Source organism: Cephus cinctus, unplaced genomic scaffold, assembly GCF_000341935.2.
Source record: "Cephus cinctus unplaced genomic scaffold, Ccin1 Ccin1_scaffold0802, whole genome shotgun sequence".
Taxonomy (NCBI): Eukaryota; Metazoa; Arthropoda; class Insecta; order Hymenoptera; family Cephidae; genus Cephus; species Cephus cinctus.
Window position 1 is genome coordinate 113,120 of NW_014333400.1, and position 21,864 is coordinate 134,983.

General features: G+C 37.7%; 2 protein-coding genes across 12 annotated transcripts in view; one reads left to right on the forward strand and one right to left on the reverse strand.

Annotated features, from left to right (window-relative positions):
- Positions 1 to 8,497, forward strand: part of LOC107270534 (tyrosine-protein phosphatase 99A) — a 38,244-nt gene extending 29,747 nt beyond the window's left edge. For all 10 annotated transcript variants that reach the window (XM_025087899.1, XM_015745623.2, XM_015745624.2 and 7 more), the window contains 4 exons: positions 28 to 152; positions 237 to 514; positions 590 to 725; positions 834 to 8,497. In XM_025087899.1, coding sequence (XP_024943667.1) covers positions 28 to 152; positions 237 to 514; positions 590 to 725; positions 834 to 1,283 — 989 coding nt within the window. In that variant the 3' untranslated portion in view covers positions 1,284 to 8,497. The remainder of the gene's footprint in view (positions 1 to 27; positions 153 to 236; positions 515 to 589; positions 726 to 833) is intronic.
- A 1,283-nt stretch (positions 8,498 to 9,780) lies between these two features.
- Positions 9,781 to 21,473, reverse strand: LOC107270536 (Down syndrome cell adhesion molecule-like protein Dscam2; the record flags this gene model as incomplete). Of its 2 annotated transcripts, XM_015745629.1 has the most annotated exon segments (17): positions 9,781 to 10,492; positions 10,587 to 10,677; positions 10,766 to 11,024; positions 11,282 to 11,356; positions 11,432 to 11,568; positions 12,328 to 12,612; positions 12,752 to 13,180; positions 13,829 to 13,956; positions 14,170 to 14,311; positions 14,446 to 14,742; positions 15,170 to 15,478; positions 15,597 to 15,778; positions 16,010 to 16,164; positions 16,338 to 16,486; positions 17,965 to 18,263; positions 20,690 to 20,837; positions 21,294 to 21,473. In XM_015745629.1, coding segments are annotated over 17 exon segments (3,740 nt in total), but the record flags the coding sequence as incomplete, so codon positions are not given.
- Positions 21,474 to 21,864: the final 391 nt, after the last annotated feature.

A 21,864-nucleotide genomic window follows, 5' to 3' on the forward strand; every position in this document is an offset into this window, starting at 1 on the left:
ATACATATTTTTACTTTGTCTATCAAGGATTTCAACGTAACAGAGAATTCATTCTTACTCAACATCCAATGGAGAATACTATAATGGAATTCTGGCAGATGATGTGGGATCATAATGCCCAAACGATAGTCATGCTAACCCAATGCGATAAAGTAAGTCCCATAGAAATTGTATACAATGACAAGTAGTTTGATACATGGAATAATGTCAATAAATAGGAAATTACATTATTTCAGGAGTATCCAGAATTTTGGCCCACCGAGGGAAAGGATTTAGAGTCGGATACGTTCCGCGTTCGTTTGTGCGGAGTCAAGGAAACCGTAAGCGGAATTGTTCTCCGCGAAGTAGCAGTCAGATCTCTGCAAGATGATTATGAGCTCAGTGCCAGAATTGTGCAGGGACCATTGAATCAGGAAAGACCCTGGCCACACAATAACAATCCAAAAGTATTTGTCAACGTGATACAGGACTTCCATAGAGACTATCAAAATGGTCCAATAGTCGTAATGGATAGGTAGGCTTTATATTCGAGAAACCAATCGACAAAATTCTAGACAATGAAATTAAAAACTGTTAAAACCTTTTACAGGTTCGGCGGAATAGAAGCAGGTCTATTCGTTCTTTTAACAACATTGAATAAACAATTGGAATTCGAGCAAAGTGTAGATATATATATGTTCGCTAAATTATTATATATGAAGAGGCCTGGCATATTTCGATCAAAGGTATGTCATTAATAAAGCCATATCAGTAATTCATAGAGTAGGAGAATAAATCCAGTAATAACATCTGAACCATTAATGAACTATTCATAATAAATTACTGAATTACAGGAGGACTATATACTCGTATATCAATGTCTGGAATCGCTGCTGTCACCTAAAACACGAACGGAACCAGATTTGTACTCAATGACTAACGGTCACGTGAACACCATGAACGAGACGAATTCGATTCAAACAACAGAACAAGTACCAATGGATTTCGCGATAAAATCTCCAGGAATGAGGGAATATGCAACAGTAGAATTGGGTACCGATTACGAGCCTGACTATTCAATGACCGTCCATCTGGATAGGACTGGTGCCACCACTACAGGAAATCGCATAACAAGAACTGAACACATGCTGCCATCTGGTGGCGTTAATCCGATACGCAATACCGGTTATCCGATTCACGCCGGTAGTCATGTAACCATCGATACTAACGGTTATGTGACCAATGGAAATATGAGAATTCCACCAGAAGGTAAGGAGGCAACTTATGCGATCGCGCCTCAATGATCCAGGTCGTTTCTCTGTTACAAAGTTCAAGCTACCCAACATTCTGGACCTCTTTGAAAGACCGATTGAACTTACATTAGGAATTCTTTGGAAAGAATTGGTGATAGATTATTGCTATAATCCACGTTATGTGCGATTTGGTATTTGGTTTACGTTTGAACCATGGTACCAATTAATAACAAATGAGTAAAAAAAGTTAAAAATGCATTTCAAGTGTGCAGCCTATTGATGGATCATATAGTAGTGAAAGTGTTCCAATGATGAATTCCTGGAGATATTTGTGGATGGATTTTTTTTTTTTGTAACTTTCTATTTTATTTGTTTGTAAGTTCTTGGTGCGAAAGCGACGAATCTGCGAATTTAGAAGGTAAAAACAATCATATTTACAAGCCACTTCTTGATAATTCCTTTACGGGAAAAATCACTGAGATTCATAGTCGACACCATGAAACTCCTCTCCCATATTATTGTAAATAATCGTACGGACCATCCAAATGCACTAGTTGCCAAAGAGTTAGCTGATAAATTTGTAATTTTAACCATTAGATGTTAAATTATGTAAATAGGGATCTTACACTATACTATACCATAGTATACACGATGAATGACTGCTGTGCGAATCCTACGTTTGAACGTGCTGTGAAATATTCTCCAAGAGGAAGCGTATAGTACTGTGGGAATGATAATTTCATTGAATAATTCGTAATTCTGCGAAATAGAAAAAATACGAATCCCATATAGTGATGGGACAGTCGAAAAATTGACGACTTGTTTTACGATTCTAAAATAATAGAACATAATAATAATTTTTAAAAAACCGGGAAGAAACCGAGAACGAAGGAATGAAATTTTTTTAAATTTTATACACAGAAATACGCATTGCCGCACAGGTTGCGTGACATTCCTTGCAGCAATCGCATGTAAAGTATTTTTATTTACAAAAGAAATCATCGAACACGCTCAGCGCGTTCTTGAAATTTTTAGAACATTCATTAGCCGGATAATTGTTTTTATTATCATCTTATCACAAAATATCCAAAACCGGAAGGAAAGAATGCACGAAAAAGGGAATAAAACTTCGTCACTTTTCGCTATTGCTGCGTTTAAAGGGGAATGAAAAAGAAAAATCAAAATCCACTGCCGATCGCCATTGAAAAGAAAAGGAAAGAAAAGTTGTGCATCGAACTTCGCAATAATTGGCTATTGTTTTAAGTTATTGTTTCCTTTATCCATTCTCCAACGCCTTTTAAACGACTTTCATCATTTCGCACACAATCACCGCGCTCTCAACAGACTCTTTATACTTTCCATCGCGACATTTATTATGCGAAATATTCATAGAAACGCATGGCATATGTGTGACATACGTTGGACATTATTACTCGCGAACGATGGGAGGTGCTTTTGAAGACTGAAAAAAAATATAACTCTTGCTATTATAAATATTAGAGAGTGAAAATGCTCTAGAAATTAGTAGAGCAGGATGAAGAAAAAAAAAAGGCTGATTGTGCGAAAATGCGTCTTAGAACTTCGAAGGAACATCACTGTGGCGTCCCCTTCCAATTTTTGTGAGACTAAACTATATGTATTGTAGAGCTTGAAAAATTAGGAGACGTAGATTTTTTTATCTGCGGAAAAATGCTTTTAAGGGATGAAATTAGTCTTCAAAGTCGTGCATGTCGAAGGGTGATAATGCAATTTCACCTAGAAGAAATCGACCAATTTTAGTGAAACAAAAACTAAAATAGTTGTCACGAGAAGCAATGAAATATTCGCATTGAATTTAAAAAAAGAGTATGTTGCGGGGGTGATCAGCTCCTGCATTTTTCTGTTTTTCACCCTGTATAAAAAATGTATCAAGCGATATAAATGAAACGCTGTCGATATTTAAAAAGGAAAGTAAAATTACATTTGAGGTATTTATAATTGCATATTTATTATAGGAAACCGAGTTTAGGAGAGTAAACTTTTACCTCTTACATATAAATACATTGACTTTCATACAGAATCTTTTTTCTCACAATTCAAAAGTCTACATTAATTCAAAATAGTTCTGTGAAGTGCAAATTCAAGATTTTGTACTTGAACCATCTATTACCGATCTTTAAAGAGGTAAACTGCCTGCTCGAATTTACCTTTCTTTTTGTGTTTTAAAAATTTAAATATCTTTAATCATCTTACATGGATTGTTATTTTATGTATTGGACGTATTTCATTAATAATTAGGAAAATACTTTCTATTTCTTGTAGATTAATAATTTCCTTTCATTAATTAAATACAGTTTTTAGTTATATGCTACCAGTAAATGGGCAATAACCGTTACTGCGGGACTACACTTTTATCAGTAACGATATTCTTATCGATGATTATGGAAAAGCTTGTTATCTGAAACAGCATTGCACTCTATGACATGCTCAACTTTAGAGGGTGATTTCACCCCTTAAACCTGTTTTCCTAGCAGTTAAAAACAAAACGTGTCACTTAGTTTTTCAAGATCTATGACATAATTAAGTTTCACCAACATCATAAGGGAATACAAAAATGATGTTCCTTGCCAGTGCGTCACTAGTGTGTTTGATTGTGCTAATTAGGCAAAATAAGATTATCTACGATAAAAGATAAGCATTAAGACTAATGAAGGCGAGTAAATTATTAGACAGGATTAAAACAAATGGGTAAAAGACGTGATAAAGTAAGAGAGCCGAACAAACGATAGTCGAATGGATAAAAAGAAAAGAAGGAAATCGAAAAACATATTTCGAATTCTTCTCATTAGGCGTGTACAAGAACGATTTAATCAATCAATCCCTCCTTATCATCGGACATTTGTATAATATATCATCTTAACAAATATAAAAATCGCATAATTGTCAACGAGTATATAAAAACATATAAATAAATTCATTACAAATATACATGTACGATACGATTACTACAGGAAAAAGTGCGAAAGGAATGATAACTAAAATGTAAATTAAGGCGAACTAATCAGAAAAGAAAATAACTAAATGTCATCACGCGTGTTTCATAAGACTGTATATGCGTGATAATCCTGGGTACATAGTAAGCACACTCATGTCCGTTATCCATATACATACACAAACACATAATTATTATTACAATTATTATTATTACTGTGCAAACACACACACTACAGGTTATTCATAATGGAAAAAAAATGATATATTATAATTAGTATCAAATTAACATAGATGTTTTACTAGTTACGAACGAATCGAAAGACGCAAATGAGAAATTTATGTAGATTAGTTGCGACATGATTTCTGCAACATCAAAATTGACACGTTAAATTCACGTAAGAAAGTAAAGACAAGAAGGTGAGCATTAAACCTGGTCAATTGTTCTGCAAAGAAGGAAATGTTAAAACAGAGCTCTGTCAAGTAGAACTATATAGACTATTATTATATTACTAATGAATATGACTTATTCGTGGAAAATATGCAACCTGAAGTTATCTATACCATAGGAAGAATCAAATAGAAGCATAAACTTCAGGTAGTTAATATATTCTGAACAACCTTATAAGATACTTGTACAGAGTCACTCAGAACCATTGCATAACCTGAAATTGGTTTGTACGACAAAACTCTGATAGATGAGAAGTCAACGTCAGTTGATGCAATAGTCCTGGAAAACCTTATATGTATAATATACATATATAAAATTACGAGTAGTAAACGAGAAGAACGAAATTGGCGTATGTTAGAAAAAAAAAGTACAGTTTAATGTTAAATTATCTGTAGGCACGTGTAGACGTGCATCTTAGAGATCTAGTCAAGAGAATATTGTTTGTGATGTGGTGCACACAAGTGTTTTGCTGAAATCAACGCGTATAGTATCACACGGTTTGCGAGTCGGGAAAGGGATGACAATTGTTATTATAATTATGACTATCATTACGTAATGATTTTTTATTATTTTTACTACTAACGAATATATGTATGTAAATACGTTATTCAGAAGATTTACCTATTATCAGAACACGTAGGTACCAATTATTCCATTAACGTTTCGTTTGATAGAATTTCTTACTGAAAAGCAGCGAAGTTGTAGAAGAGAAAAAAGTAAATGTAGAAACAAAAGGAAATTCGGTGTTTTTCATAATGCGTAAGACGGGCGAATAGCATCTTGCTATAATAAAATTAATATCTAAACCATACAATTTCTAGTGAGAATTCAATCAAACAGTCAATTTGATTTTTTAATAAGGATATGTGTGTTGTATTAGACACTCTCCCACTATCATGACTAAAACTTTAATAAAAAGTATCTGTAATATTTTTCATTCAATCAACCGACACGGTCTATGTGAAGTAACCATTTGGCGTATTATGTCTCCTGTAGCATATATTGTAAATACCTAACAGTGTTAAATCAGTATCGAGTCCTCGAACGCTAATGATCGTCACCTTCGAGAAGCTGTTTTCTTAGTAGGATTTTTATTTTTTCATTATTTGCATGTTTAACATTCATGTGATACGTGATTTTGAAAAATTCATAAAATAACGAGCGAAGAAGATATCAGTCAAGATTTAATAATTTTTTTTTGTATTTCCCTGACCACTTATTACTGTATACTCGCGAATCTGCCACAGCTATTACTAAGTAAAAATAACTCTCGTGCAGAATCGTCACGACCAATTAAAGCTAAGCTAGCATTAAAAACAAAGAAAATGAGCGAGAATAGGAAACGGGGACACGCAAAGTCTTGGCAATTATATCGAATCCATCCTGATGAAATTCTGTTTAATTTAAAAATATATATACACATATATCTATTCCATGATTATCAGACCATTATTTCCTGATGCGTACAATCGCAAGAAAAAGCAAGCGATTAACAACGAAACTCACGATGGCCGTTCTGTACCTATCTGGTCTGTGTCAAAAGGCAGACTAAGAATATTTTTACCATTTTGCATTTAGTAGCTTAATTTTTTACTGTCACATCAATCGCCGATATATAACAAGAATTAGACGGTATAGAGGGGATGGGAAGACGCAGCTTAAAAGAAAAGAGCTAAGTTCATGCGAGTGAGATTGTTCGCAAGAAAATTGAAAAAAAAAGTCAACTTACGATGAGACCCGAAAAATGATTTCCAAGTTTCTACAATTTTATATAATCCGTAAGAACGCGAGTGCGAGAGTCTGTAAGGAAGAAAGGGGAAAGAGAAAGAACTAAAAAAAAATGTATTTAAATCTTTCGAGAATTCCTTTTTCGAATCGCATCAACATTCTATTTTAAGAAAAATAAGAAGAGGAACGGAAAATGTGTATTATATCTTTTACTTGTTGATATTATGCTGTGCCAAGATATCAAGACGATCGGAGCGCAAAAAAAAGAAAGACAGCTATGATAGTACATCAGTCGAGAGACAGATGCCGGCAGAAAATGATATTGTATCTATACTATAATAGTTTTGTAATTTTATTTGCGTCCTATTAACTATGTGGGTACACGCGGAGATCCGATTTCTAAATATGTATTATTGTGCACGTGCATTCTGTCAGCTTCACCAGTTTTGTTAGGCGATATTTTCTGCTATACTTTTTATTTATACGTGCACTGAAATACACGCTTAGATATGTGATTCGTGTACGTACGTACGTAGGGAATAAGAATCGAGACAAAGTTGATTAGCATCTTCACGCGAGACCATTTATAATCATTTTGATAACAATTGATAACAATGGAAGGTATTTTTGCCATTCCAAGTACGGTATGAATTTTGTAAATAGACATTGTAAATATTACATTGAGCATTTTAGTGAAAGATTAACGAAACAGGGAATGCAGAGACAGCGATAATTATTAACTGACAGCGCGAGAGGCCGAGTTTCATGAAGGATAGGGAGAAAGGAAAACGTAAAAGAAGCAAAGAATGATATAGAAAAGTGATAGAATTTTAAAGTATCTAATTATTAACGGAAGCAAGATGCGATTTATATATAATATATAAGACGACGATTTAACTGTATGAAAATGAATAAATGATAAGAGAGAAGTATAGAGATCGAGCACACTTCGTAAGCGATATACAAGATATATTAATATATATGTATTATATATATATGAAGATATATATTATAATGACTTGATAAAAGAAATTGATGAATTAAGCTGCGTGTGGCTTTGAATGTCTGTGACGATATAAGAAGTAGTTTGTATCGAGTCCAATCGACGGTCAAACGAAGCCGAACGACGTTTCTGATTTTCTGTGACCTTCGACCTTTCGAACTAGTCCTAAACTCAAACTCGATCGGCTATTCCGTAAAATTTTACGATTTCACCTTCTACGCGATTATTGATATAGGAGTATCGTGTGAGAAGAAAGTAAATATTAAATCAATGCGAGTGACGACACGAGCCCCGTTTGCCTGCTATCAGCGCGCATTAATCATTAAGCGTAATACGAATAAAGTAAGATGGCGGAAGAGAATATATGATGCATCATTGCAGTTAAACGGTGTAATATGTGTAACTAGTAGAATTTTTCGAATTTCATCGGTGAAGCAAATTACTGAAAATAATTTTTCATAAGTCATTTCCTGCCCATTATTTTATTTTTCCTTGTGCATTTTCATATATACTTTTCGTCTCATTGCGGTCATTTTAACGACGAGCCTCTCACACAGTGTTACAAGGAATTTCGAAAAAAAAAAAAAATTGAAATGAAAATGTCGCATTGCCGTCTATACACACTGCCCTGCCATTATAATTATATTAAATCGTATATTCTCTTACTAAAATGAGAATAACGTTGCGATTCAGATATTTCGAAGTTCTCGATGAAACGAGAGGCTTTTGCGGAACTGACTATTTCGTTTAAATTCCCTGCGTTTCCAGCTGCTTTTTTCAACGAACATCGTTTCGAGCGACGTGTGGTAAGCGCGCGGAATTTTACTGGAATATTTTTATCAATCATCCTTAACAAAATCCTGCGGTGATTTCATATGAGATGTAAAAACGTACAGTCGCTCGAGCTTTTTACGCACGTTGGAAATTCAGCAAGGACTGCCAATCATGAGCACCGAACTGTAATAAAAAAAATGCTCACCCTGCGTACGAAAACCGACATTTTGTATAAATGTACACTCTCGTATTGTTAATGATTACAGAATTACCGATAGGTCCAGCAGCAGCGTATTACGTTCTTGTAACAATAAAAAATGATGTAATAAAACACGGTCATGGCTCTATTCATTCTTTTCGTGGCTGCCTGAATGCTTCCCATTTTCCTCGCGGTAATTATGAATACAGTCGCCTCAATTTTTCTAATCATTTTCGAAATTCATGTATACACCCAGGCACTGTATGTAATGCATACTGAATATACTTTACATGCTTAGTATTACTAAAGAAAATGATATGCAAATACTTACCCGTAATATAAATAGATAGTGAATGGTAATCCCAATCACAAAAAATCATACTGATGTGTCGGTATGCTTCTCTTACAAGATAAATATAAATAACATGAAACATAGTACGTTCCTGTGTGTATGAAAAAGTACGTATTATTTCTTATGATACAAAAATTAAGAAGTTATGATTAAATAATATAAAAAAAAATCCGTCATGACATCCCGATAAAGTCAACTCTCGACATCTCGTCCCGGACAACTTGTTCCGATCCCGAATTCGCTGGGAATGCGCTCGATAGTCAAAGATTTGTATTTATCTATGTTGGGGTAATACAGTGCTAAGCTAGTCTAAGGTCACCTAACCAAGCCTAGTCAGTTACAAGCCCATTACGGCAGTGATCTCCGTGTGGATAATTTGTATTTATTTAAAACTCCAACCTCGTTCAATTCATCCCAAGTGCGAGTCACAAGAAAGAAAAACTCAATGAAAAAAAAGTAGGGTTTAAGAAAAGGAAACAAGGGGAGATACATGTAGAATTTTTCATACATTCATTTATTCAATATATTTCGGCAAATTCTGAAAAACGAACAAGTTCTACTGTTTATTTCATTAAGCTTTTGTTTCTTGAAACTCTCACTTGGAATGAATTCATCGAGGATGGAGTTTTAAATAAATAAAAATTTTCCACCCGGAGATCACTGCCGTGATGAGATTGCAAATAGCCAGGCTTAGTTAGATTAGGTTGGAACTGTACTGCCCTAACTGTCAATGACTCTGATGGTTTCCTAGATAAATGAAAATTGTCGGCGAACGACCGAATTTGGGATCAGGATAACTTGTCCGGTACGAGCTTTCGCGGGATGACTTTACCGGAATGATCTGTCCTGTTTCCAGAAAAAAGAAAAAATCTATTTTTCCCACCAGCAGAACAGCTCGAAAGATAAAAAAGTAATACGAAAACAAGTCAAAATGTGAAACCTTATTCTTAAAAAAGCTGCATCCAAAAAGTCCAAGACATATCTGGACACGTGTTAAATAAATATCATCTTGAAGAAAAACTCGTGATCAACAAAAATGGTGTTTGACGACAAGAAAAATATTCTACGATATTGCTAAAAAAATATGTCTTTATTGTACACGTAGCAGTAATCAACGAATTAATCTTAATGGAGACAGTCATCGTTTACGTAAAGTTCGAGCTTATTGGCAATAACGAATTGAGATATCTATGCATATTTTTCCTTGTTATTTTTCTTCTTTTTTCATGCTCATCGTTCTCCCCCCCCCCCTCTCCCCCTCTCGCTCACCTCTTACTCCCGTCATTTTGATATCTTCTTCGAGTACATTTAAACAGTGATGGTAAAGTCTTTAGGAGATTTTGAAAGAGAGTTTGTCGCAGCCATCAATCCCTTTTTGCGATGAACCTTAAGCTTCATGTCGATATCGCACTCAGCTTCGCTGGTCTCGTGCGCGTCCATGAAACCGGAAGGCGGCTTAAGTTCCAGGGTCGACAGCTCGCTACCCCAATCCTCGAGCCTGCCGCGCGTCTTGCCATTACGAGATACGCGATTCAAGTTTCGTACCAATCCCGTCCTAGGAGTCTCCTCCAAAAGACAGAGTGACTCCACGGACTTTCTCGAACCAGTCTCTTTCACGGATGATCTCTCACACGTGACGCTTCCTGGCCGCGTGGTTGTCGGATGACTTGGTGACGTTGTCGTCGAAAACGCACGCAAACCGGACTCTGAGAGCTTCAGGGCCGGTCGCAGTATGCCCAACCGACCCGGGTCGATGGAAACGTCTGGCGCAGCGCCACGACTCCTGAAGACAATAAAGGGAAGAGCGTCTCTCTCTTTTTTTTCTAAACTATGGAATTATGTAATGCTCGTATTGGTCTTTATCGACTGCTACGCACCTCTGCTTCTCCATTCTAGGAAATGTCTTCCTTTCAGAAATTGGTGACGGCTCGGTTGATGTACTTGATTCTTGCGTGTGGTACAGGACATCTGTCAGAAGCAATTAGCAAAAGATGACGATGATTAGTGGATTGTCAGCTGCGCTTAGGTCGACACAGAAAACTGAATACTAACTTACTATGATGAACCGGCCTCGGCACCAGGGCAAGTCGTTGTTCCCGACCGCGCGGTCCACCAGAATTAGTACCCGGTGACCTAGCCATTATCGAAGTGGGTGCAGAATCATCCAAATGATTAGATGATTCGGTTCTGCTACTCGTCCCAACCTCCGTGTCGCTATCCGACCCTAGAGTGTCGTATTCCTCGGACTCGGACTTGAATGACTTCGATTTGCGACGCGCGCGACCGCGCACTTTTGTATATTGATCTACATCGCACTGCAATAAACAATTGATACATTTTTTATACTCTCCTCTACTCCATTTTTCTAATTCGCTTTGTCTAAAACCATCAAAAGATATGATACACTAAAACATAAGAAAAATTAATTTCAAGAAAATTCAATGACATGACATAAAAGATAGTTTGGCAAAGTTCGAAAAATATTCGTGTTATCTTTTATTACGTAACAGACGTAAATCTGTTCACGTGCATGAAAATTTATTTGCACCGTGTCTTTCTGCTTGTTACTCACCTGCGCTCCCTGGAGCATTGTCTCGCTACGCTCGTAGAAGAAGGCCTGACGTATCGGGTTCGCGGAAAGGTTTTCCTGCTCGGGCAGATGGAATGTAGCGTACGGATAAATGTCTTCGGAATATTCGGGAATGCGTTCCAGCGCGCTCACCTCTCGGCAAGGTGACTGCTGACCCGGTTTCCTTACAGTAGCATAATACTGTTCCCGTTGTTCCATGTTGTGCTTGTTATCTAGCGCTGCTTGGGTTTGGGAACTCGGATCGTTAGCGGAACCCGATCTCCCTGGATCTTCAAAAGTAAACACGGCAAAGCATTAGGAAATTTTAAATTGGAATAAAGTACGAATTTCCTTGCCACGTGCATAAAAATTGACAAAGACAAAAAAAAATCCTTAGCACCGACTCCTTTTTGAGACGAAAAAAACAACAGTGTCCCTCTTCAAGTTTGCCCAAGAGTTGCTCAGATTTTATAAAGCGCTTCGTACAATTGACCGGTGGTGAATGATATAAAAGTCTCAACGTTTTGCAAGCTGTTTCAGCTACTGAATAGCCCCTGTGGTATGTGTAAATTTCTTTAGTAAATTCATTTAATCTTTCGCCACCGTGAATATTATGCACGGATTCAAGCGCTACATTATTTTACATAGTAACCACCCAGTGCAGGGTGGCATCGTCTTCTTGAGGACACTTTCAAGTTATAATTGGAGTACGGCGTCTTGAGTGTTAAGATACGACAAGAAGTAGATGAGTGGTGGGAATGACTTAACGAAGGTAAATTTACTCAACTCTCACTGGCTTCAATACTGCACGCCAGTGGGATGCTGTCAACAAGCTTTTGGAAAAGCTTTCAAACATACTTCTTTTCATGAATATTAGCACAGTAATACATAGTTAGATAACCACGTATCATTTGCCAATAAGGTATTACTAATCTATGCACATGCATGGGAGTAGGTAATGATTATAAGATCGCATTGGCTTTGCCTAAATGCAATTGTAAAATAGACACAATAGGCAATGTCAATGTCAAGAATTATAAGGTACTTACGGGTCCTGAGGCAAAAGCAGACTCCGGCGACAGCCAGAATGACGGCAAGGAGTGAAATAACACTAGGCGCTAGAACTTGTGCGTCAAGATAGAGCGGCGTGTCTTCCATACCGTTTGAAGGTCCCTCTTGCATCCTAGTGTTGCCATTGGGGCTCAAAGTAGTGAATAAATACTCCTCCTGAGTTGAGCCAGCATTATTATAACCAGTAACCCTCAGCTCATAGCTGGTTCCACGCTCTAGATCGACTATTGGGAATCGCGACTGAGGTGGAACGTTATTGGACACTATATGAAGGACACAAACATAAAGAATCTCTATTAGGATGTTATTACAGATTTCAATCAGGCGAGAGTTAAAAAATAAATTATTAGAACAAGAATCAGGCTTTATAACATATTACAAAGAAATGGAAAATATAATTACCCAGAAGCCAATCGCCTGGCAACCTCTTATACTCCACAACGAAGTAAAGCAAAGGACAACCACCATCTTGCCACGACGCCAGTTCCAGTATAACAGATGTCAGGTTGGCTCTAATGAGATGCTGCTTGGTAGGCGGTATGGGCTTCGACCCTTTGGTTCTTGCAGTTTCCATCTTACTGGCGCTGCCACTGCCAATTCGATTGAAAGCGGCTAAAGTGAATTGGTATCTCGTCCCGCATTGCAGCCCTTCTAGCAAGTGGGTGGTAGCTCTGCGATCGAGAAGAACCTCTTCCCATTCAGCAAATTCTCGCCGGTAAGCCAATAGGAATCCTTTAATGGGCGCACCCCCGTTGTCTCCCTGTTTCCATTGTAGTTGAACTGCATCTGTCGTGGTGCCGGTTGCGAGAAGCGTGGGCGGCGTTGGTGGAACTATGTTGAAAGTTTACCAATTAGAAACTTGCAAGTTCGACCGGAAAAACAGGCCGGATACTTCGTCGAGATATCATTCGAGTCTTTCACAGTAAATATACAACTGCAAGGGTTAAAGAGTCCACGATTATGATCCATAAGCAGCCCGACGATTTTACATAAGATTTTCACTTCTTTATTATTTTTTTATTTTTATTATACGTTTATACTATGTTCTATGTGGATAGACATATTGCACAAAATCTTTTAGTCTTTCGGTCAATGCTTTCAGCGACTCTTATAGTCAACATCTTTTGTTCTCTTTCTCCCTCTTCGAGTCTCTATACCTATATAATGTAAAGTGTATTATATTCGAAGAGTGAACTCGACTGCTGAAACAGTTTCAAGAATTTTAATATAGCACTTGTCCTATATTTTGCAGCACATAAAGATGCTTTGCATTTCAGTGACTTCTCCCGGGTCCTGGTGCAACTGAAAACATTTTCAGCAGACATCCCAAACCGATATGCACAACAATGTTATAAATTATAATAAAAATGTGAGCATCGTTAAAAAAATCAAACGTAGGAAGTACTCGTTAATTAAATTTAAAAAGAAGGAAAGATACATTTAATAACAATCCGGACGAAATTCTTTTCACCCACATACCTTGTACCTGAAGCATGTAATCTATCCGATCGGATCCAAGGGAATTTCTGACATGACAGGAATAGTTTCCCTCGTGACTCCTTTGTACATTCCGCAAAATTAGCGTATTATCAGAACCTATATCCAACCTGAAACAAACGACAAATTTTACTAATAAAAATATATATACAATATAAGTAAATTGTAGGATATATTATAATTTTGTAAAACAAAGTCGAAACCGCACGAGTCATTTATCTTAGCCAGAGTTCAAGACTCACGAGAAAGAAAGCGGCCTTCACCATTCCCTCCCTTAACGTTAAAACGAGCCTTGACTGTACCCCAAGGAATAGGGGGCTTACCTCTGCTGTTTCTGCAACTTCACATCGCCCAACCACCACTCAACAGTAGGTTTCGGATTCCCAACAAAAAGGCAAGCGAGGCTCACGTCCACGCGCCATGGTACAAGAACAGGAACGCCAAAGGATATGATGGCAGCCGGAACTTGATGGAACAAAAAACAAAGAACAATTCTATTAAACAGAAAATACTCTGTTTGCTCTTGTTCAACTTTCAATTTAGAATAGCATGGCTCCCTTAGCTTTATTTATAGGATTCCTCCGTCCCTTATCACTTACTGGTGGTGCTAGGATGAAGTTTTATCACTGATGTGCTTGGCCCCTGTCCTACTTTAGTCGAGGCTGTCACCCAAGCTTCGTAGGACTCGCGTAGCTTTAAGCCCACCGCATCATAGTGCAAATTCTGCGCAGGCAGACTGCCTTTAATGATCTTTACTTCCTGGCCCTTGTCCAACACCCTAATATAAACGGTATACTTGGTAAGGATACCGTTCGGCCGTCTTGGTGGCAACCAGGATATCACTACAGTGTCCTCAGCACTTGCGACAGCTTTAAGTTTTTCAGGTGCATCTGGCACTGTTCAAATATAAAAGAAACAATACAAGCATTTAGTACCAGTAACTCTTTTCTTAGACAGCCATCGCAAAATTACTGCAAAATATTGTAATAAAACTTATGGTATATTATGACACATATTATGCAATGCAGTCTGTACTAATGAGCTGTTTTTAAGTATAGTATATTATGCAACTAGCGCGTAAAGTGAAAAACAGTCACGCACCAGTTGCACACGCTTTTTTGGCGCAGCCGTGAATAAAGTTCATGTGTAAAGTTCGATTTTCAGTGCGTAAAGTGTACTTTTCACATTACACACAGTATGAAGAAAAGTAGCACTTTACGCACTGAAAATCGAACTTTACGCATGAACTTTATTCACGCTCGTGCAAAAAATATGTTTGCACATAGTGAGCTAGCTCTTAGTGCTTAGTGTACTTTCAATTACCCGTTTCCTCGGTGGTGCAGGATACCGGATTACTACTGACACCCTCCCCAGCGCGCGTATACGCCAACACTTGAACCGTGTAATTAGTGTAAGGGTTGAGACCGTGCAACACTGTGCTAAGTGCATGGGATATCTTGGTCTCCCGAGAACCCTGCATTTCAGTAGCTCCATCATTGGCAGCTTCGTAGAGGAGCTTGTAACCTTGCACTATACCGTGCAATTTGTCAGACGGTGGCGGCTTCCAGGTTATCTGTATACTCTGTCCGGTAAGGGCGGCACACGCGACGTTTTGCGGCGGTGCGCTTGGAACTTAATAGAGAAATATTTAAATTAAATTAATTGGGCGTGTTAAGAAAATTATATAAAATCAAGCCACGTATAATAACAGTCTTATATGATTTTAACAATTATTGGTATAATCATTTACCGTCTTCCAAAGTTTGTGCCACAACAGGATCAGAACCTGGACCATCCCCTTTACTGTTAAATGCTTTAATAACAATACTGTATTGGGTGTATTTACGTAATCCGGTTAGTCTGTAATCGTAGGAACCGTCGCCATTTCCAGTAATTCCCACTCTAGTAGTATTAATGGTCTCGTCATCGTGTCTACAAGAAAGATTTCATTCAGCGACAGTTATACAAGCATCCTAATAAATCTTGTCTGTATACACGTTCACGTTATATCGTCCTAAGAGGTGTGTATTTTTAGTGACAACAAATTCTTAAACATCGTCTCGAGCCTTTGGCATTATGGGATAACAACATGCAAAGACCGGTTTAAGTAAATACATTGTGACCGGTTAATTAAATAAAGATCAAAGGAATTAATATACCCACCCCAAATTTCGATAGCCTATAGTGTAACCAAGGAGTTCGCCGTTCCATAGGGATCGATCAGGTGGTTGCCATGTGATTCTAAGTTGTTGAGCTCCCAGTGGCTCGACCGAGATCTGCTTCGGAGGACCGCTAGGCACTTCGCCGTCAGTTTGAGCCTAGGTAATCGAGAGTAATTCTAGTTTGCCAATTTTCCACATGTTTCCCTTGATTGGTGGCGAGCGATACAGGTTAGAGACAGCATGGAATGTCTTTTATATTACATGTATGACTTTCGTCGAATGATTAATGTAAGAAGCGATTTGTTATCTAATGACTTTAGGATACTGACATGAAGTGTGTCGCTTGGGGCTGAAGTCCCGAGATGATTTTCCGCAAAGACACGAAAGTGGTAGGTTGTGGCTGGTTTTAGAGGCGATACCAGGGCTACCGTGTTGTCCCCTGCGACCGTCTGCTGAGTGTTGTGTTCATGCCACACATCTTTTCAGTACATACAACACAGGACTTAGAAATGATCAATTGTTATGTACGCAGCTTTTTTATATTTATTTTTTTTATTAACTTAATCTGTTTACTTTAAATCATCACTTTAACGCCCATACGAATATTATTCAGAACAGTGTTAAGCAGTAGACAGGTGAGTATACTGATTTCATTATTGATACGAAACTGTTAGGGAAAACTAAAAGAATACGTCATTCGAGAAACTTAGACGATTCTGATAAGTCCGACGTCTGGGCTATAGTAGATACAAAATTTTTCTTTTTTTTTGTGTGAACGTCCTCTTTTCCCTCTCGGCGTTTCTTTCATACCAACTATTTTCATCTCTCTTATTTCACTCGATATTCCTGGATACGCCATTCTCACGAAATGACTATAAGGGTTGCTGAAAGAAATTTTCTTTTCCTCGTGCGGTATTCGCACCCAATGGACGTCAGAAATTTCTCCCCAACACGGCCGTTTTAGTTAGGGTAGAGAGAGAGAGAGAGAGAGAGAGAGAGAGAGAGAGAGAGAGAGAGGGAGAGAGAGAATCTCTCTTATTTCACTCGATATTCCTGGATACGCCATTCTCACGAAATGACTATAAGGGTTGCTGAAAGAAATTTTCTTTTCCTCGTGCGGTATTCGCACCCAATGGACGTCAGAAATTTCTCCCCAACACGGCCGTTTTAGTTAGGGTAGAGAGAGAGAGAGAGAGAGAGAGAGAGAGAGAGAGAGAGAGAGAGGAAGAAAAAAGAAAAGTGAAACGATGCTTTCTTTGTAATAGAGTGTATTTCCTTACGGTAGAGTACTTTCGCTCTACGAGCCCCCATAAAGCACGGGAATCACCTTTGAAAACCTCCATTGGTTTTCACGTTAAAAATAGCCTCCTTTCTAGACCTAGAGAAGATTCACGTGACCTCTCACACATATTTCATCCATATTTCGCACAATTTGCCCGCCTCTACCACCACCCTGGATGAATCTTTCTAGACCAAAGAGCCAAGAAATGTCTGGCACGCATTCCTGTTTCTACAACTGACTTTCGCTATTCGCTATAGGTTTTCTTATTAGTGCGAAAAAGTGTCATAGGCATATTATTCCCCTTTAACAAACAGTACTGTCCTGAATAAAAATCCTTCGTCTGGGCATAAATTCAAAAATACCTAATTCACACGGTCCTTGTGATGACATTATAAATAAAAGAGACAGATCAGACGAAAAAGTACGTATGGGGAAACCCACATTATCGACAACAGAGAATGAAATGTAAGCGAAACGATTGGAATGAATCGAATGAAAGAATACAAGCCGATTTATTCAAATGCCAAGTGTAAATGCCATGAAATATCTTGATAGGTTATCAAAATCAAAAAAAAAATTCAACTATCCATATATAAATCTTTTGAAGCGCCAAATATAGATTATTAAAGTTTCAAAATATTTATCTGTTTCATTGAACATCTTGAAAAACATACCTTGAGCCTCCTTATACTGCACGACGTATTTGGTTATAGGCGAATCCGGATGAGCCGGATCAGAATCACCAGTCGGTGGCATCCAGGCTAAAAGTATGGAGCGACTACCCTGCTCGGACACGTGCAAGTTACGTGGAAAATTCGGTGGTTCCTGTACAAGCAGATGTATCGTCGCTCTATCATGTCCGTACGCATTTCCGGCTACGCAAACGTATTCACCACGATCGGCATGTCCAGCCTCGTTGATTCGCAATTCCGATACCATTCCACGCGGGATTGGCGAATTATCCAGAGAGTACCTGTTCACAGAATTCCAATAAGCAGAACATTAGTTAGGAAATGTAAGAGGCCACTGCGAATGGGAATAACAAGGATATGCTATCCGTTGTCACTCTTGGTATTCGTTACGTCTATTAGAAATAACATGAAAAACGTAATATCGTTCTTGCCATGTGAAACGTAATGGTCCATGTTTACTTATGGCTGTAATAACCAGAAGAACGGTATCCACCACCACAAGAAGACATAACATTGGCATGCCTTGTTTTACGATTGAAGGAACATCCTATTGCGTGATGGGATATATTTTTATTATTTTTCCTTTTCACTCCCCTCGCTCATTCAGAAGAAAATGCCAGAGGCATTCGACGTGAAATAAACTTGACCATATAAGTGATGGCGAAACATCCGTTAGATAAAATGAAACAACTTCTATTTTACGGGAACCTAAAATCTTCCACAATGAAGAGCATGTTTTGTTACATGATTCCTATTCAGAAATATACTCTAATATTGAGAATCCTCCAGGATTATAAAAAAAAAAAAAAAAAAAAAAAAAAAAAAATTTGTTTAACTTTATTCCCATCTCGTCGGTATAAGAATAAATCGCGAGGATGCTTTATTATGAAATCGGAAATTGGCGTCGATCTTCGGGCGAAGAGCGAGCGTTTCCAGAGTCGTAAGATAAATGTATACAGAGATGTGGTCCACTTTGAAGGAGTCCCATAGGTCCGGGCAATAAAAGCCAACCGAACGTAAACTCATGTGAAACTGGGTTCTACAAACGTCGAAAGAAAAACATCTGCGGGTCCGAATTTTTTTCTGGTCTTCAGGGATAAATATATTTTTCAGCAAACGACCAGTGTAAAATTCGATAAAAGCTCCGCGATAATACCTTTTTTTTCGTTTCAAGTCTAAAGGGATTACACAAAGGTAGCCGGGAACTGAGTCCTTTAACTGGATAGGGAATGAAATAAAGTACTTTCCAAAGTTTGTTAAAATAAAGGGACTATCGCGCAGGCGTAAAAGCTTCGTTCTCGACATATCGCTAAGACGAAGATCGTGACTCTCTGCGTAGGTTTACGTGGACGCTAAAGTTATTTGAGATAACGCAGTTACCGTTTTCTCGACAAATGCGTTTAAGGACTATCTTGATACTCCCTCTATCCGGTACCCGTGTGGCTGGCTCTTCTTATATCCACTGTGCACCCCTGAACGTAAATTGCCTTTAGGGCTAAGATATTAATAGTACCAGGAATCTTTTGACAGCGCAGAGTAGAATTCTGACGACCAAGAAGAAAAATAAGTGTGGCAAATAATATTAAAAATGTTTTTTACGTAAACCTTTTCAATACCTTAGCTGATACCGTTTATATCATTCTATGGGAATACTACTATCTACTTTCTTCTGAACGACTTTATATATTTCTATTGTTAACATTTATACATATGTATATCTGCTGGTCATGGTTCAATACCTTGAGATATAATTGTAGGTAGAATTCATCAAGAGTAATACATATACTGAAATCACTAATAACCCCCATAAACTCTCTATATAGGAAGTGCCATAATTTTTACAAAAAATTACAGTTTCCTCGTCGACGATTCCTTCAAATGAATATAAATTTCCTTTTCTCGTTCGTCTCTTTTAATATTATGCATTGTGCGTTTCATTAAAAAAAAATCGCTTTTATCATTAGCACTATGCAAAATCATAAAGGATGTAAAAAAAATACATAGAGATTTATTGGCGAAACGCACAACATTGCACAGACATTTACGTGAGTAATATTATATCCAATAGCCAATACCCCATGATACGTAATCCTGCACAGCTTAAAGACATAGCATAGTTGCATGATTTTACTGCAAGGGACTAGATTCCCACCCTAGTTTATAAAAAATTATATATTTCCTTATAATTCAAAAAATTAAGCTCCACCATTCCTGCCTTCACCAAGGTACAGTGTGACAGATTATCTAGCATAAATATATTACAGTATTTAATACATAAATCATATTAACAAACTACTAAAAATAATATAACAAATAGGATATTAACAACGTAATACCTATCAAGTATATACCAACAGATTAAATTGAATATCCGCCTATACATGTAAGCATTCCTGAGGAGATAATGATACACGTATAATCCACCATAACAATCTGATCGAATATGTCTTGGGATTGATAAAAAAAATAAAATAATAATATCCTCCCATTAAGTTTCATAGTATAGTAAAGCAGCAGCGTGATTTATGGTTTGCCGAGTGGATTCTGACTGTATCAATAGGCGTTTCAGGGTGTAATATATTATATACATATATATGTATATCATACACCATACGAGTATATGGGCATAGATATAGATAGAGCACATAATATAATAATATATGAAGGTATCTGTCACAGTGGGAACGTGAGTGGATTGGATACCAACCTAACGTCATAAGTGGGGTCAATTCTGCTGCCACGGGCTCGCCAACTGAGATCAAGGGGTGCATCACCCTCGGCTTCGCAGCGTAAAATTACACTTTCACCCCTTCTCACAGATTCTTGTCTAGTCCTCACTCTCACGGTTGGTCCAGCTATGAATAAAAATAAAAATATTATATGTATATTCAATTACAAGTCGTACATCTATGTAACCTCAACATTTTTACGAGATATTTCTTCAACCCCTTTCCCTTACAGTCTCTATATTGTTTATGAAACGCTATCGTACCCTGACGTCCATGGAGTCTTTTTTATATTCCAGACTTACGCCAGTGCTTTCTAAGTAACTGTTTTCAAGTATTCCCAACTGATCTTTAAAATTTCAAAATACCAGGTTACCATGTGTTCCATGCTATGATAGATGGTTCGATGGATTATAATGGCGGTAGGTACACGTTCGCATAGCAGTTAATAGTCCATTTTTTGTCACGTCAGGAAACTGTGTTGGCTATATGTAAACACAATGCGTATTTCACCTGGTCCACGAACATTCACGATATATATATTTCGCAGTGAGGGGTAAATGGGAAAGTGGCTGAATATTTTACCATGGACTGTTAGCCGAATGAGTTTGCTGAGGCCGGGACCAATGCCATTGCTTGCTTGGCAAAGATAGAAGCCGCCATGTTCCCGGGACACCCGTGGGATCACCAAAGAGCCATTTCCAGCTATTCCAGCACCTTCTGTGCCCCCGTAACCGAGCTCCCTGTAGTCACCAGGAGTCTCACCTTGAACATACCAATGGAACGTCAAAGGAATGTAGGCAGTTGGATAATCCGAATTAATATTTGGCAGTCTTGTGGCATTTTGCTATACATTTTCCCTTTGCACTGTCTGACGGTCTTGACGCATAGTAAGGAGCGATAAAGTATTTTATTATCTGTCTTTGTATGTTTTAAAGGCCCGGGCGATACGATTCAATTTTAAAAATTGCAGGGTGCACATGACTGCTGAAATTATTAAAGGCTCACGCTGCGGATACCTTTGGCAAAACGTGAAAAATGTACCCTGACGCTTGTATGCATATAAATTTATGTATAACGTGAAATGACATTAATGTGACAAAAGCATTTCAAAGCACATTTCTTGCCTTGACGTTCAATTAAAATAAATATGAAC